At 43.5% G+C, this 18,031-nt stretch overlaps 1 protein-coding gene across 1 annotated transcript in view; it reads left to right on the forward strand.

Annotated features, from left to right (window-relative positions):
* The first annotated feature begins 335 nt into the window (after positions 1–335).
* The window catches only part of TAF4B (TATA-box binding protein associated factor 4b), a 73,995-nt gene continuing 56,299 nt past the window's right edge, over positions 336–18,031 (forward strand). Inside the window, exons 1-3 of the mRNA XM_048289170.1 lie at positions 336–615; positions 15,485–15,633; positions 16,351–16,458. Of these exons, the coding sequence (XP_048145127.1) occupies positions 336–615; positions 15,485–15,633; positions 16,351–16,458 (537 nt within the window). The remainder of the gene's footprint in view (positions 616–15,484; positions 15,634–16,350; positions 16,459–18,031) is intronic.

Genomic DNA, 18,031 nt, shown 5'->3' on the forward strand with positions numbered 1-18,031 from the left:
GTCCGCATGGCTCCATAAACACGGGCGGGCTCAAAGGGGCGGTGGGGCCAAGCCGGGCGCCGCCGCAGTAGGACGCGCTGGCGGCGTGGGACCGCCCTTCTTCCCTCCTCCCTTCCCCTCCCCTCCGCTCCCTCCCGCCGGCGGCAGGGGAGGCCGGGCCGGCCGGGCCCACGTGCGCGGCGCCCGGGAGCCGGAGGAGCGGTGCTGCCATGTGTTTCCGCGGGCGAGTCGCCGGCCGGGGCAGCGCCTGAGCGCCCCCCGCCCGCGATGCTGCGGGGCGCCGCGGGGCTCTGCGCGACGCGGCCGCCCCCCGTCCCCTCGCCGCCTCCGCCTCCATGAGCACCTCGGCGGCTCCCGTCAGGCTGATGCCCGGCGGGCACCCGGAGCAGGCGGCCGCCTGCGCCCCAGCCGCGGGCTCGGCGCCCGACCGGGGCAGCCCCGCCGCCGCTGTGCCCGGCGGCCCCGCGCCCGCTGCCGCCCCGCCGCGCCCGGTGGCCGCGCCCGCGGGGACCCCGGTGGCGCGGGGGGCCGCTCCCGGCGTCCCGCGGCCGGTGGCGCCCAAGGGGCCGCCCACGGCCACCCTCCAGTTGCCGGCCAACTTGCAGCTGCCCCCAGGTGAGGGATCCGTCCCGGGCTGCCCCAGCTGCGGGCACGTCCCGTGTCGCGACTTCCCCGGCGTGTCGCGGTCGTCGCTGCCGGGGAGTCGGTGTGCGGGACGGGGAGCCCGGCGCGCTGCCCTTGCTGCTGCAGGCGAGGCGTGGCGAAGGACGGGCAGGGCGGCGGGGGTGGTAGTGATGGTAGTGGCGGCGTGTGTTTCAGGTTGGTTGTTTGCCCCAAACTTCTGGGAACCGGCGTGTGTGGCTGCCTTGCAGGGCGCTGGCAGTGTGGCTGGGTTCAGTCGGGTAGCGCTGGGGATGCTTACAGCCTGTCTGGAGGATGGATCTGGAAGTCTCTGGATAAAGGCAACTTCTTACTTTGCTGGGTAGCACGAGGAGCAGGAGAAGTAACTAAAAACTCAGCGGCCAAGTTACCATGATATGTGACTTGAAAAAGACTGCTCGAGGCTTTCGTGGAGCTTGGATGAAGGAGTATCTCGGGGAGGGGTGTGTGAGCGTGGGTTGGCGACTGCAGAGCGGCTCCGTAACTCACAGAGCGGGTCAGGTTGCCCGCGCTCCCCTCCGACCGGGCAGTCCCGCAGGAATTCTTGTCACTGGCACAACCAAGCCGGTGCGACTGTTCATGGAACAAAATACTGGCGTGCCTAAGGAGGGCAGAGTTGAAAGTTCATTACGTGTTGCTCCTTGAAACACTTTTTTTCTATAAACCCTCTGTGGGAAACGTAAGGGTTCGGAGAGATACCGCCCTTACAGATGTGCTTCCTATAGCAGCAGTGAAAATACTAACGTAGGAATTGCACAGTGGTGATACGGACAGCTTAATACTTTGGATAGCAACAGAGGATTAGCCAGGGCTTCTACCTGCACTTTCTCTTAAGAGGAAGAAAGTGCTGTTGGTTCTGAACTTCCCACTTCTCCCTGTTGGGCTGTATTTAAATGCTTTTTTTTCCAAGAAAAAAGTGACTTTGCTTCCACTGGTTTTAGTCTCGTTCTGTTGAGACCCCAAGATATGTAATGACTTTATTGCTATTTGATGCTATAATTATTTCCTGCCAGGACAGTTCTGTTGGAGCATCTGTTGCAATTACTTTCAGGTCAGATATGCTGAAAAGGATGACGGGCTTTACAGTAATCCCTGTGCTGGTAGTGCATATTTGTTTTTTTTTTCTTCCCTCATTTTTTTTTTAATCCCAATGTCTTTATCAAAGACATTCGCCTCCCAAGGAAATATATAATGCTAATTAAAAAAAAGTCTTTAGTCAGTCAGTTTTACTGTAGATTTCCCAGCACTCATGATGCTGTAATGTCTGGGTAGTCAGCAGTCAAGGATGAGTCTAAATCCTTGCCAACTTTCCTCTGAAATGAACCATGATGGAAATAGATTAACTTTTTGTAGCAGGGCTTCCCAGGTATTCAGGTTTTGTATCTAATATTTTTGCTTTCTGGAATGTATTGACATTCGGTTAAACACCTTTCTGTGAAGGTGGATGCTCATGAGAGTTCCCTGCAGTTTGGGAAGTACAAGTTAGCAAAGCTTACGGGGTTTTTCTAGTGGCTTGGGTTTGATTGCATCCAGGTATAGTGTTGAATGTCATCTGACTTGTCTTGTGGTAGTAGGCAGATGTAACAAAAATAGTATTACCCCTCAGTTGCATCAGCTTGCTTTTCTTGCTCCTGGGACAATGCAGTCTTTGTATCAGAAGTTCAGAGGTGCTGGTACTCTGCAGCATTGTAAATTGAAATTACTGTATGGACTTTAGTGCTTCAGAAGAAACAGAGATGTCAGATTTCAAATGGATCAGTGTTTCAGGGAAACTTGTCGTAAGTAATTGTTGTAAGGTTATATAAAAATGCATTCTGTCTTGAGTGTTGGTATTTTACCTCTGTCTTCTAGGTGGATTCCATTTTTAATTAATAATAAAAAATGCAAGATGAATAGCATTAAATAGCTACAAGTGTTAGCATCATTAAAAAAAGAAAGTGGAATAAACCACCAAGTTCTTAGGCTTGAAAAGTTTGTATTTCAAACAAACTGCCAAATCTAGCCATACAGGATAAAATACAGAAGGGAGAATGCACTTAGGTTTAAAATCATGGCATTCAACTTCTATGGCACCTGCTAAGAAAAATGCATACAGAAAACATCCTTCCCTTGAGTTTCAAAGGGAAATATTTGAGGTGGCTTGTTCTGAGGAAGGCTGGACAGCACTGCTCTTACTGGTCATCCTCAGTTACTCATGAACTGCTTGTGGCCTGGAGTGGGCATTGCTTCCACAGTACTGCAGTCTGGGGAAGGAAGGGCACCAGTGGAGCTGCCTTTGCCTCTGTGACTTGGAGGGCAGTGGAGGTTCATGGAAATCTGAGATTTACGCTGTTTTTTGTCTTCCATCTCTACCTTCCCCTTCCTCTTGCTCAGAATAAAACCAGGAGGTGGGAAAGGCAGATGACTAGATACAACTGACTCGTATGTCTCTGAGCCCAGATTGCCCATCTGCCAAGTGCCTCTTTTGAGCTGGTTACCCAGGAAGGATCACTGAGCTTTGCAAGTTCTCCTGGTCTTGAAGGACACTGACGTGCTTAGGAGTAACAAGGGTTTTTCATCACCTTCCTGTGGTTTCCTCTACATTGTAAAGCGCTGCTTTTCAGCGGAGCAGCAGCTGTCAGAGCAGGGCTGCTGGTACCCAAGGCCATCCTCCTGCACCAGTCCATCCCTGGCTGACCACCGCTGAAGGCTTTAGCACACAGTAGGAGGCCAGCTGGTCTGACTTGGGGGTTTGGGTTTGGTCTTTCAACTGTGCACAGCATCAGCTCTTGGACTGAGTGGCTGGGCTATGTCCTCCCAAACGAAGGGAATTTGTATGATCTACCAAAGGGACCTTTCCTCAGCTGCCCTCTTTGTTGACAAGAACAGGTTAGCAGCATTTCAGAACGCTTTGCATGTAGCAGTCTGGGTCTGCAGAGAGCAGGCTGGCATGGTGGGTGCAGTGCTACCTCAGTCCTGAGCTCCGTGTGGCCTGTGCTGATGCGTACAAGCCTGCAAAAGTCTGATGTCATGGGCCATCTACTTAACAAGAAATTGTGTCCTTGGTTAACCTGAGGCTAATGTTGGGGGGAGAAATGGATGGGCTGTGCTATTAAACAGGAGGAAATAATTGGGAAGGGGAAGGAGTGACAAGGGCCGTGACAAATACATATAGACAAGTATATAGTATATATAGTTCACCTTAGTGTCTTTGGGTCCCACACTGCTTTGGAGAAGTGGATGGGTAGAAAAAGAACATAAAACCAGCAAAAATAATGTTGTTTCTTGGTTTTGTTTACTTTTCTTGAACTTAGGTTTTTGTCACTTCTGTGTCTGTACTTTCAGACTATCCCTGGCCCTGGAATGCTCACTACAAGCAGGTGTTTAAAGGACAATTAGCAGATATATCTGCCTCTCTGCTGATGGGATGAAAAAGGACAGAACTGAACCAGATGCCAGGGATCCTCCATTGTTATCTTCAATCTGCTTAGAGCGGGGAAGCTCTCTGAAAACCTCACCTCATGCCACTGCTGCTGGTTACAGAGCTGTGGCAGAAGCTGCCATCACTCTTTGCTCTGGTGTTGGCTGCCTCTGGTGTGTGTATTTCTGTTTTATGCTTTCCATTACTGCTGACATCAGTGGGCCTGAGCAAGCACAGTGTCAGCAAAGAGAAGTTGCCCTGAGTGTGCTGTAAGTTCATTGGTAATGTGGTGCAAGGCATGGTCTCCGTGTAAGGTTTCCTTTGCACCTGACTTAGAGGGGAACGGCAGCAGGTACAAGTTCTTGGTTTCTGTTTGCAGCTCAGTTGTCTTTGTTTGGATGTTTTGTCTTGTGTGTGGCGGGTTTTCCACTGCCCGCAGCTTATCTAGGCTGATAGTGGGTAACTTCAGAAAGCACAGGCACTGTTTGTGTCAGGTGGCTGGGGCTGTGTGACAAGAGGCAGGCAGGCAGCATGTGGACTCCTGTGGGTGGGAAGGAGAGAACCGATGTGGGTATTGCAAAACTGCAACGGGATGGTATGGAGCCTGGTCTTGTCGAGTTTCTCTTAATTGTATGTAGAACCTAAGGTAGGTAACCTGAAGAGGTAAGGGCTGATAAACATCTGGATGCTTCTGCCTTCTGCTTTCGAAGTTGACCTAATACGTCTCACGCAAAGTGCTGTGAATCTCCCTCTTCATGTTCTAGTTGTTGTTTTTCAGTGGTAAAACCACATGAGGAATTCGATATTTTCGTATTTGTGTCTGGTCCTTTGCTTTAGAATAGGAGAAAGCACTGATTTTAAAATACTTCTTAGTTTATATTATGTATGAGGAGGAGTATGCTATCTAAAGCTTTCTTGTTTCAACAGGCAGAAAATCCTAGAAATTCCTTTAAAGTATGCAGTTTCTGGATGTTGATAATCCCATGAAGTCTGAGCATGGTACTTGTGCTTAGACTAGTAGGGGCTAAATAATCGATGCTTATAACCATTTGTATCCCAATAATGTCCTCCGTTTAGCAGGCTTCTTGGGATGGATTGTCTGCAAACTTCTCTCTTCACATTAGGTGACACTGATCAACTTTTTTTTTTCTGGGAAGGGTCGACAGAGCTTTGGTGGGCTTGAAGAACTAAGTTGAACTTAGATAATAGTGAGGAAGTATCTTGTGGCATAACCAGTTGAAATTTCAGCTGCACTGTAGGACTTGATTTTGCTTTCAGGACTGAGTGTGTCTAGCAAAATAATGCCTTCATATAATTAAATGCACAGACATGTGGGAATTAAGATGTAAATCTTGGCAGAAGATGTAAAGCTAATGTCTAGATTTATGGTTTTCCAACACACAGGAAAAAAAAAAGATGCATTCTGCATACTGAAGCACAGAAATTCTGTGCTCGGTAAAATTAATGTTAAATGCTGTTCAGATTTTACAGTCAGTTGGAGTGTATAGCAAAGAATTACAGCTACAGTTTGGTGAATAGTAAACTTTTTTTAATCCTTAGAAGAGAGAGAACATGAGCCTGACTTGTGTTGCTTTTGCAGTATTTAAGGGACCTTTCATCTTGTAGCAGTAAAAATAACATCATCCACACACAAGTGACAGCTGGAAGAAACACTAATTATGTTTCAGTATTCTTTTTCCTAAAGATGCTGATAAAATCTAGGCAAGCTCCTGTGTTGTTATTCTGAGTAGTTGCAATACCAGGTTTTTAAAGTCATCTTAGAGAACCAGTTATTTGTTATGTCATGTGATTGGAATCTGTGCTGTGCCTAGTGGGTAGGATTGTATTTACAGTTGTATATATGAGTCTTGATGTAAACTGCAACGCTTCTGATAACTATCCAAGATGAATAATTAGTGCCTTAACCATTTAGACAAAACCAAAAGGCAAATACTTTTTTCAGAGTTCTCTTTGCATGAAGTTACTTTTTTGAAAACTGATGATGCCGGAAGAAGGGCCAGTATAATTTGCAAAATGGAAAAGATCACCATAGATGTTTTAAAATATCTTACTGTGCAAATTGTCAGGATTAAGGTCTGTTCTGCCATCTGGATCACCTTTAGAACAAAGTCCACTAATGGATCTTTTCCACCAGTGTCTTGAGGAAATAGTCTCTGATTGCAACTGAAGCAGGGTAAAAATGGCAATAGATGGAAAATCCTTGTTGCTAATGAGCAAATCTAGGGTCTCTTAAGTCTGGAGAACTGGTGAAGCTCAGTGATCTTACTGTGCTGTAAGGTCAGATGATATGGTAACACTTAATTTTCATAGCTTGTGTTTGCAGACTGCTTCCAGTGCACGCTTCCAGTTTGGTGGAGGCAGAGGAGATGCTTTCATTAGTACTGGCTGCTCCTAGGAGTTGCCTGGGAAATCAGAGTTCCTTGGGTGGCTGTCCAGCCTAGATTAACAACTGGGTGAAACAGCATGCCCTGGCTGGCACAGCACCTGAAGACTTTCCCTGGCAGCTTGCCCAGTGGCAGTTGCCACCTAGCCCCAGTGGAGCCCTGGAAGGCCGGTCCAGCTGAGTGATGGGTGGTGCATTACCAGGCAGTCTCAGTGGGGCAGGCAGTGCTCTCTGTTGAAGGGGTAGGTGCAGTCAGAACGCCTTTATACATGGCTTGCATGCCAAGCACTTGACAAATATCACACAGTTCTGGTGAGAGTTTCCACAGTGTCCGTGTAGACAGAAGTTAATGCTTCCCAAGAAGGTTTTGCTATCTTCTGCAATAATTTTTGTTTGCTCTGTCACACTTAGAGCAAGGTGGTGATCAGTGTTAAAATTCAGTGTTTATCCCTTGTTCGCTAGTGAAAAGCCATCCAGCTGAGGAGTGAATTTGCACTTTCAGAAGAAATGAAGTGGAATTCAACTTTCTTCTGGTCCCCAAGTGAGCAATGAGGAAACAAGTGTCCCGTTGTAAAATTAACCTGAATTAACTGACTTTATTCTCCTTCTATTTAAAGGACACAGAGGTTTAAAGGGGACTGATCTTGTCCTTTGTTTGAGCACATCAATGATGATTTTAGCAACTCTTGGTTTAAAGTTAAGATTTGTGGTTCAACACTTCAGCTTCAGATTTCTCTCTGACAGCTAAATGGCTGTTCCAGAAATGGTAAGTGCAGGTATTGGCGTATCTTCTGGTCCTTAGAAAGCCGTGTGCTGCATATATATGGCTGCAGTGTGCCAAGCACATAACTTGCTATTTAAAGAATTTCACTCCAGTGAATACTAGGAGTACACAAGAGGATGAGGTGTAGAGACTCAGTGCTTCTTGCAGTGCAGTAGGAATTGTCTTGAGAGTAAGGAAGTGTCACTTTGCTCCTTTGAGGTACTATTTCACTGCTATCAGCTGAGTCCTCTGCAAATATTTGAAGCTCCTGTATGAGGTAACTTGGGTCCCGGAGAACACTCAAGTCAGATCATCTTAGCTGTAGACAGTCCTAGAACTGTCTGATTACTCAGATAGGAAAGCAACCAAGCCTCAAGGTGCAAAGTTGCAAACCACAAAGATGTGATGGGGAAATGCTGATGGGAAATGATCCCAGCTGCTGAAAGGTGTGGCCCAAGGACAAGAGCTAGATGTTATCACAGAATCAAATAAGGCTCTGCCTTGTGATGCGCAGTGTTGGCTGGGAATCCCCTATGCCTACACACAATAAAAACAATGTCTCTTAGGATTCAAGTGTAATAAATACATTCTGAATCCAGATAGAAACAGTAGTGCCATCTTGTAACTATGCCCAGAAAACGTTCTGGTTATTTACATCCCCTCCAGGTATCAAAGCAATGTCCAGATTTTCTTTAGATGGTTGGTATGGACATCTGTTGCTTGTTATGAAAAAAAAAAAAAGGTTAACTACCCTTGCAACTGGTACAGTTATACTTTTGCTTAAGAGTTCTTCTGTAACTGTAAAATTGCATGGATATAAATGTGTTCTTAAGGAAAGAAGCTCAACTGTATGTGCAGTCCAGGAGAACTCTTTAACGCTGAAATGTGCTCCTGTATTCTGTGAAAAGGCATCAGCACTATGGGGGCCCAGTTGCTAGACTGTTAACAGATAACCATCTGGGCACCAAAATGTATTGATGAGCAGCTAGTCTCCAGCAGCTTGGATAAAACTTGCTGGTTGAGCAGTGTGTGAAACTTGGCTTCAGATTTCTGCAGTTTTAGCACTTTGTGTCTAATTCCTGGAGGAAGGGAGGGAGAGGAGACTTTGTTTACACTCTTCAGAAAGATGCGTGGTGTCCATTATTCCAGACTGTTTGAAACAACAGGGTATCAGTCTGCTCCATCCTGCCTAGAAGAGATAGCATCATCCTGACTCCCTATGCTTGGAAAGCCTGTGTCTGTACTGGGTGTCTCAGGAGCAGGTGCCTGTTCTTAGCACAGAAAGGTGCTTAGCCAGAAAAGGGTTGGAGTTACTGAAGGCAGCAGCCTTTGCTAGGGCTGTAAGCCCCTTGATCTGTTAGTGTGACAGTGTTTTGGGTACATGGTGGTAGTTTAAAACACTGCTCGCAGCAACCCAGGCAGTCTGGGAAACATTAGTTAATGCTGGAGGAACTGTGCCATCAGCGGGACAGTAATGTCTGCGAGGAAAGCTGGTCACTGGCTTTGAAAAGGTGAGATGTCAGACATCAGCCTTGAAAGTTGTAGGCCAGAGTCTACATGGATCTGCAGTGCAGTTTGCAAAGATGCAATGAGCATCTTTAAAGAACTTACGGGTAAAACATTGTGTTGTGTTTTATTTAGACTGTATTCTGTTGTAGCATGAAAGAATATGGGGATTATGCCCTTTGAATTTTTCTCCTGACATGGAAATTAATGATTTCCAGATCTGTGGGCAAAACAAGGTGTCTTTCATTGGAATTCAAAATCTGACATCTCATTGTGACTCTGCAATATCTACATGCTAGTCACTGGTCCTGAGCTATTGCTATAATAAAAACCCACTAGTTTAGAAGCTTCCCTGGAACAAAGGGAAACAGCACAGAGGGTGATTTCTGAGATATGTAGTCATTTAGTTTGTGAAACAAAATGTGAATGGAATTAATTGGTTGAGGGCCTGGATGTGTGGTGAGTGACTGGTTGCTGCAATAGCAGTGCTTGATTGCGGGTTGGGCATTGCTGAATTCTTCTTACATCAATTAGAATCGACTTCCAAAGATTGGATTGATTTGTTGTATGGAGTAAAATGTTTTGTGGTTGTAGTGTAGATGCTGAATAACTTACCTGGACCCCATACAGTGCAGATGAGCCCTCTGCCCTGCTTATTTGGGAAATCTAAGAACAACCACAGGTGTTTTTCCCAAGAAAAGCCTAAAACAGGCAGTCTTTTTGACTGCACAGAAGAACTGTTGCCTGAAGTCGATTGTATTTAAGAACAGAAGTTAGAGATCATTATTGGGAGCCCGTAGTGAGGTAACTTGGTGTGGCCTCTAGATCTTTGCTATAGCTTCATTCCTAAGACAGTGAAAAGCACAGCTAGATGTTGCCTCCAAATTGGGCCGATGTCCTTGCTTCTTCATCTCCACTATGGGAATTTGCAGTAGACATCTAGGACAACTCAAGTACTGAGTGAGGGTCATGGGCAATCAGTAGTTCTCCTGCATGCACTACAGACCATACTTCATGTGAAAACATTACAGCCCCATCGTATTAGAAGGGTTATGTAAGTCATGTAGAAGTTAAGGTACTGTCTTTCACAGTGTTTCATTAACACTTTGTGCCTCTTTAGCACTCTTTTTCAGCTAATCTACGACATAATGCACCTTGATACAATCACTGCCTGAACGGCCTATGACTCTAATAATGCCTTTTTCTGGTCTGTCTTATTCAGTCCTGTAATGTGTTTTTGAAACTTTTAAGTGACCTGTCCTGTGGGACTCAATAAATAGGATTAAAGAGGGAAAACCGTGCTTTTTCTTTCTGAAGGTTGGCTTTAGAGAGAAAAACTGTATTCAAAGCTGTTGCATGGATTAGTAGTGTTTGGCCTTTTATTTTCCAAATTTTTAATGATCCTAAATAGTCAAAGAAACTTAAAACCTATATTATTTTTTAATTGCCATTTAGTGTCCTATTAAAATATCCCCTTTAAAGCTTGGTCTCACCTTGAAATAACTGCCTTAAAAGCTATCCCTTTGTTTTGAGTAGCTCACTGAAAGAATGGGGTTTGTTTGAGAACAGAGAGCTCAAACACATTACTGTTGTTATAAAACATTTTTGTTGTTCAGTTACTGATTTGAGACCTGGAAGTCCCACTTAGCCTTGTTTGTATAATTGGTGTTAAAGTGCACTTTACTAAGATTGGCAACATACCTGATACAGGCACTTCTTGTTTTGCAATAAGCTAAATTTACCCTTCTTTGAAAGCAGCATTTGTGACTTGTGTTCTCTTACATGAGTTTGGTCTCACTGTGGTTGGTTCTTGCTTGTATTTTAACTTAGGAACAAAAGATGTCTTTTCATTTCCTCATGTTATTCCCTAGCCAGCAGTTCCCAAGAGCTGTTTCGTTGAGCAGTTAGGTTAGAAACCATGTAATCGAAGTGGTGGCTTAACTTGACAGCTTCAGCTTCACGTGTAACAGCATCTCCACTGGGGCACAATTGCCATCTGGTTCATCTCAGGAGATTTCTGGGTGAAGTTCCCCTTCAGAAGTGGCTTCAGGCTTGTCTTACGTGGTGGAAGTTGCCCTTATGGTGGGATGCTTTTAGCATACATTGGTGTTCAGTGCTGCTGGATGAAGCCCAGAGTTTCAGTTGGCAGAACAGCTTCATGTTAACAACATTGTGGTTTCCTTAACACTATTCCCTGAAATACAGTGCAGCCTGTGCAGGTGGCATTACATACAGTGGCATAAACAGATCTCTACTGTTATCCCACAGCTTCTTGTCCCTGTCTCCGGTGCTCGGAGGTTTTGGTGCTTTCTAGTTAAAATGCAGAGGTATCTGGAAGCTGCTCCTCCTGCTAGCCTGTGTTTCTTGGTTCCTGGGTTGGATACTAAACCAAGTTCAGAATAAGCTGGGTTTTTTCACTGATGGTGTTGGGACAGTGAAAATTTGTAGCAGAGGGATCTCAGGTTTGAGAAATGAAATCAAATTTCATTAGAAAGGCCTCTAATTTTCCATTGTTCACATGGCTGGCATGTCTAGGTAGAGGCTGAGCTGGGTGGTGGCTGCCTGAGTTTTTGCAGGACTGTTGCCAGGCACTCCTCCTGAAGGCAGGGTACCTGCAGCCCTGTGACAGGAGGAGGAAGGGCATGGGAGAAAGTGTAGATCTCAATGAAACCTCTTCAAGGTAAGAAGGTATAACATGGCTCCTTCTGTGTAGCTTTGGAGGAAGAAAGGTGTGCAGGGAACAAATGGCTGAAATAGCTGATTGTATTTTAACTGCCTTCTCTGCCAGTGTAGGAAAACCAAATAACTTTTCAAAGCATGTTTTTGGCAGGACAGGCAAAATATCTAAGGACAGAAGTTGTAATTCATTGCAAAAAGGGCTGTTTTTTAATCTCCAAGAGACATCTGAGTCCTCCAGTGAAGCATGTAAGAAATAATCACTGATGGTAACTGGTTACTTTGGTTTGAAAATAGGAACAGCTTTGTAGCCCCAAAGGGCTTGTGCCTTGCTCTTACTGTCAAAGTGCATGAATAGTGAGAAAGTTGTTCCTGTTCTCTGAAACAACTTCAGTAAAACTATCAGAGTGTTCTTGGGAGTGCAGCCCAGAGGAGGGCACCTCTAGTGTTACGAGGATGTGTTATTGCTCTTCATTTACTGCATCAGTGCTGATATTTTGCTCAGATTGGCAATACCTTTTCTGTTTATAAATGCAGTGCTGAGAGGTGTTAGCTGAAACTTCATGTTTCAGCTGTTCAGAGGTCCTGTGTTGTTTTGTGTGTTGTCTCTTCCTTCCCCCCATTTTCTTGTGGAGTTGCAGTGACTGCAAAACATTATCTGTTTCCACATATAGTTTGTTAGTATTTGCCTTCTAGTGAATGTGCAAACAGCTCTTGATAAGAAGTACCATCCTTCCTCCCCACCAAGTGAAGAATGTGGATTCATGCACTTATCTTCATTTGTGGTAGTAGCGTCTTGGTAGCTGCGTGAGTCTGTTTATGTGACCTTTCTACTGGGAACATCAAGGTTACTGTCACCTGCTGTTCCCTCATTTCACACTTGTGCAGCTGTATAAAGTGTATGAGACTTCAGGCATTGGTTTTGAACTCTCAAAACCATGGAACCTCTTCTTCTGGCACAAGGGACCTCCTGTGCCACCTCTTGGAGTTCGCGCTATTGGCTGCACTGTGGCATTACTGCTTTTGTTTCCAGGTGGAAAGGGAGTATCAAAGTTGTGGAAAAGTGTAATTAAATTGCAGCAGCCAGAGGTAGAAAATAAGTGCTGTTCTCAACAGCTTTCAAAGTGTTTCAGGCAATCCATGTGTCAGTTTACTGTCCCTTTGTGACGTTAGGTTTTAAGTGCCCAGAACTGTGTCTCTTGTGCTTGGACAACATGTGGCTCTTCAGTGTATGGAACTGTAGCTCCAACAGCTGTTTCAAATTTGCCTTCAGCTTTATCTGTGCTAGCATCAGGCATGAATTGCATTAAGCCTAGAGAAGCAGTAGTTAGTAGATTACCATAATACTGGTTTGGAGTTATAATTTTGCCAGTGTCACAAAGAGCTGCTGCCACAAAAAGGCTATCATGCTTTGTTAAAAATCCTGCCACGTGGAACAAAGATAGGGAAATTATTGTTTGTTCCAAGGGGAACAATTTCTTACTCTAACTTGCATGCAAGTAACAGGCATTACCATAGTTGAATGTTCCAACCAAGGCTATGACCACTGGAGTGGCCTTAGGTAACTTCTTCTGAGGATGCTCTCACCAAGTTATTTTACAGTGGTCTGATTCAGTATGGATGTCCTTGTGTTGCCTAATCCTGTTGCTAAGGGGAAACTTATCCTTTTCCAGATCATTGCTGTCCTTCTCAAATGTAAAGGGGCTACTTTGACTTGTTAATATTTGTGGTAGTTGTTTTTTGTTTACCTTTTCTTTTTCGGAGATGTTAATGAATTTGCATATGAATGGTATTGTACTTGCATAAACTTTCTAGCTGTGTCACTCTTGAGGTAATTTCCTGTCAAGCAAGTAGACTGTGCTGGAAACTCCCCCCATGCAGGTGACTGGAGGATGGCATACTTTCCCAGCAGGGTCTCCATCTCTGGTGAATGCCAACTGAAATTTCAGAACAGTAGTGCAAAACCAGTCCCAGCCCTGTAATCAAGTAGACTGGTATCAATGTGGTTTCTCAAATGCAGAAGAAAATGTGCTTGTGATAATTTGACTTAACAGACAAGTGTAGTGAGTAGTGACAAAATATCCAAGTACATGAAAACTAACTCTTAATGCATTCCAAACCTCTAAAGGAATGAAATTATAAGTTTATATGTACCTTCTTAAAAAGTAGAGCTATCAGTGATGTTTTAAAGCAGGCTTATAAAAGAAAAGCCTAAAATCTCCAGTAGGAACACTTCTGACATCCTGAATGTAGACCTAGAGCAGAGAGAAATGCTATTGCTAGCAAAATGTGGTCAGCTTTCTCTCTTTCAGTGAAATCTGCATGAGCATGTGGTGTGAACAAGGAAAAAAATGCCCTTTTTCTGGCTGATGATAAATTGTTTACCATGAATCACTGTCTAAATAAGATGGCATGAAAAGAAAATGAGAAATCTGTTTTCTATAATTCCGGCTATTCATTGATTAAATTAAATGATCCATCTGTACCTAAATATAATTATAGTAAAGTCATCAGTGGAAGAGGAGAAAGCTGAGTTGTCAGATGGTGTAACAGTACTCTTCTGAATATGCAACTGCCTTGTGCATCTGCCCTATCTCGTAAAGGCTGCTTGAGAAAGGAGGGGACCGTAGATGCTGCTCTTGCAGTTCTCAGTTTGTGTCTGCTATGTAAATGGCAATATGTTGATGTTACAGAATTTTATACCAGGTTTTGTGTTGTCTTGCAATATCCTCTTATGCTTTTAGATGTGGAGGATGAAAATCTGTTTCTAAGCATGTGGTTATAGCTTGATCAGTTTTTAAAAAAGCTCCAAAACATACCCAACAAAACCCAGCTCATTAAGCTTGTGGCTTTTCCTGTTGTATGCACTTAGACAGAAGCAGTGTTTTAGGCTGTATTGTGTGGCAATATTTTGACAGCTTTCAGACTAACCAAGTAGTAAAGACTTTCATAGCAGTCTTGTTTTACACTAGGAAAGATCATAAGTGTGCACAGAAGATCTGGGTTTCAGATATTGGATAACTTGCAAGAAGGTTTAATGCAGTCCTCCAGAAATGTTGAGGTATTCTTATTTACATATCTGGATTCTCCTGTACCTTCTCCTTCCTTTTATTTGAAAGGTCCGTGTTAAGTGAGGGTGTTTGAGGATGGTGTTTTCAGTGGTGGACTTTGCAGCAGGTGCTACTGGAGGTAAAGGAGGTGAGACACCAGAAAGGAAGGGTCCTCTGTAGCTCCGTTGAAGGATCTGGCATGGTACAGACCAGGCATCCCAACTGGCATTTTGTATTTGTGATTGTTTTGAATCCTCTGAATTTTTCAGAGATGAGCCCTTAGGGGAAGAGGGAGGATGCTTTGGTTAGCTGAATGGTCTTTTTTTTTTCTTTCTTTCTCTTTCTTTTTTGTTTTTAATTCTTTCCCATTGGTATCTCCCTATTTGGCTGCAAACTGCTTCAACAAAATCATGTGTTTTAATGCTTTTGGACACACCCTTGACAGAGTGACGGTTTCAAATATCTCAGTTTTCATGGGAGACCACTGCCCTCTTGACTGGGGAGGTCTTGATACAGGCAGGTGAGCTCATACTAACCAGGCTTCAGTTCCCACTGCAGTTTTCTCTAAGCTGTGTTTTCATCTCTAAGTATATGCCTAAATGTTCAGAAACTAAAGGGGCAGCCAAATGTGATAGTGGTGATGAATTTTGCAGGTTGAAGAACTGCTTAAAATGAATGTTAAAGTAATCCCTGTATGTGTGTGTATGTTGTGTGTCTGTCTTTTTAATGGTCAAAATATCTTTCTGACTCAAATGATTAACTGCTTTGCAATTTGTATCTTGTATGCACACAGTGTTTCAATGTGGACAGTGGTTAAGTTTTTCTCTTGAATTTAGGAATTCTGTCTGAAGATGCATAGTAAAGCTGATGTGCACTTAGTTCTTATATTTCTTGGCAGCTGTTCCTTGGAGTCGTAAACTCAATATTACATTATCAGTGTGGTCTAGTTATTTCTTCCATAGAAATACAGAAAAGCCATGATATAACTTAAATTCTAACAGTTTGAATGGGTTTTTTTACAACAGGAACTGTTCTCATCAGAAGCAGTAATGGCCACCTAATGCTGGTATCTCAACAGGCAACAGCACGAGCACAGAACCAGACACAAAATAACACAAGTGTGAGACCATCTGTGCCGACCAGCACACCTGCAGTCAGAATATGTGCTGTGCAGGTAACTTCTCTCATAACTTCAGTTTGACGTAGCTGTGTGTTTATGTAGTTATAACAGGGTTATGGATGCTTAAATAAGCATTTGAACCCTTTCTGAACAGGGTGATGGTGTTTGGTTTTGCACCAATAAACATCACTATATGCTTTGCTTTCTCTTGGCAAAAAGCTTGCTAGCTGTTACATATGGTAAAGTTCAAATTAATAAGCTCCTCTCTGATGATGATTATGTGAACCATTTTAAGAAAAAAAAATGCCAGCCAAAACTGCCTAAATGGTTACTGCTAGTATCTAAAACCTTGTGATCCTCTGGTGGGATATTTCTCCAAAGCTGAGTAAAGCTGAGGACCTTTCCCGTGTCCCTAGGATGTTCCTGCTTCACTGAGCTCTGCTTCCATCTTTTGTAGTGTGGTCAGCACATAAGAGTAGGGAGGTACATAAAAGTAACAATTTACGTATTTCTTTTACCGTTTTATTCGATTATGCATTGTCTCTAAGTGTCTCTGAACTAGTTGTTGAATATTAAACTGGTAGACAAAGAGCTTTGTTGAGCAGTGTTTCAAGTATATGGGCTGTGTGAATTATGCCTGTATTGTTACTGTAAGAGGATGTGTCTCAGTTTGTATCTGACCCCATCTTCAGTGTCTGTTTTGTCATTGGCTTGTCTGACAACCGTTCTCTGCCCATGTATAATTATTTTTATTTTTATTTTTTTTCAAAGAATTCTGGCACACAGTTAGTAAAGAAAATAGCAGCTGCTCCTGTGAAAACGTTATCTCAAACAACAAATGCCGTGGTCTCTACTATTCAGACACCTGCTGTAATACAGGTACTTTGCAAGCTTTACAGTATGGTGGAATAAGTGACAGAAAGAACTGGAGAAAAAACGGATGCATTCTTGTTATTTCTAACTGTAATCTGGTTTTCAATAAGCTTGGTAACCTTTGTCCTCACAATAAATTATTTCCCAAATCTGTTTTTTTAACTGCATAATTTAATTAGGCTTCTGTCAGTGTGTGTCAGATAAGATTATCTCACTACAGTAGAAAGCACATGAACAATGAATAAAATAGATAGTTCAGAGGGCCACTTCCAGTGCTTTTGTACGCTGTGATAGAGCTCCTTCAATCTCTTGCTAAATCTTTTCTGGGAGATGTGCTCCTGTTGGGGTTCCCTGTTTTCTTAGTGGGGAAAAAGGTATACCTGAGGTGATGTTGAGGGGAAAATGAGCTGTCTGCACCCGTCAAGCTGTTTTTCATGTGTATGATTTTTTTTCCCTCATTATAAACTGAAGGAAGGTGAAGACCTGTTCTCTAATTGAGCATGGCAGGATGGGTTCCACAGGTACAACTGTAAATAGGCAGTGGTTGAAAATGCCTCATTATTTTCAGATAGTATTTTTGTCTTATTTCCTAGGTCTAATTTTGCTTTTTCTAGAGAAAAATGTTGTAGTCCTCTTCTGAAGAGGCTTTTATCACCTGTAGAGTGTGAGACTTTTCCTACGTATGGTTCATCCTCTGTTTTTGGGGACCAGACTTCTGGATAAGCATGTGGGATGAAAAGAAAAGTATATTTTTCTTCAGGTAATATGTTCTGTCCTCATAATATGGAGGAGAAATCATGAAGAAGTCTGGTTTGTACCTATATTTTGTGATAGGAGTTTGAAGGAGACTGAGCTGTAGCAGCTGACAAAACACTCAGTAAATGAGCAGGATCAATCATTCAAAAAAACATGTTGGATGTATGTTCTCGACCCTGGGGATGTTTGAAGGATTAGGGGATGTGTTTGCTGACAGTGGTAACAGTCTGACTTACAAGTTCATCCTCCTGCTGTTCTTCTGTATCAGCAACTGGCCACTACTCACTCTGTGCTCTTTTTTCACTTCCCTCTCACTACAAATGCATAATGTTGGGGCTAAAGTGGAAAACCCAGAGGCCTCTCTTAGTACATTTTCTATTTTGCTTAGAATGGAAGCAGTGTATGCTTTGTGTCTAAGAACAGTAATGGATATTCCTTACTCTTATTTTGGAACACTAGCTTGCAAACGCTGTGTTTGTGATCTCTGCATAGAGGTCTTTAGGCTATAAAAACAATACTCATCCACTGTACTACCCTTGCACTGGGGAAAAGAGATGAAGGTCATCATCTGATGGATGAAGTCGCATGCATCCGCACACTTTCATGTGGATAAACATTGAGATTCATCATTCTATTAACTTCTCTTTTCTTAAACTTACATCTGCTTTTGGCTTGGTTCTTCTGTACTTCTAGTTCAGTTTTGATGTAGTCTGTTGAACTTGTGTTCTTCTGAGATATTTAAAGACATAGACATAGAGTATTTTTTTGTAGGCTGGTTTTTTTTCCCTTCCCGCTGTGGAAACTGGAACACTTGTAATGAGCT

This window comes from Corvus hawaiiensis, chromosome 30 (assembly GCF_020740725.1).
Source record: "Corvus hawaiiensis isolate bCorHaw1 chromosome 30, bCorHaw1.pri.cur, whole genome shotgun sequence".
NCBI classification, from domain to species: Eukaryota; Metazoa; Chordata; class Aves; order Passeriformes; family Corvidae; genus Corvus; species Corvus hawaiiensis.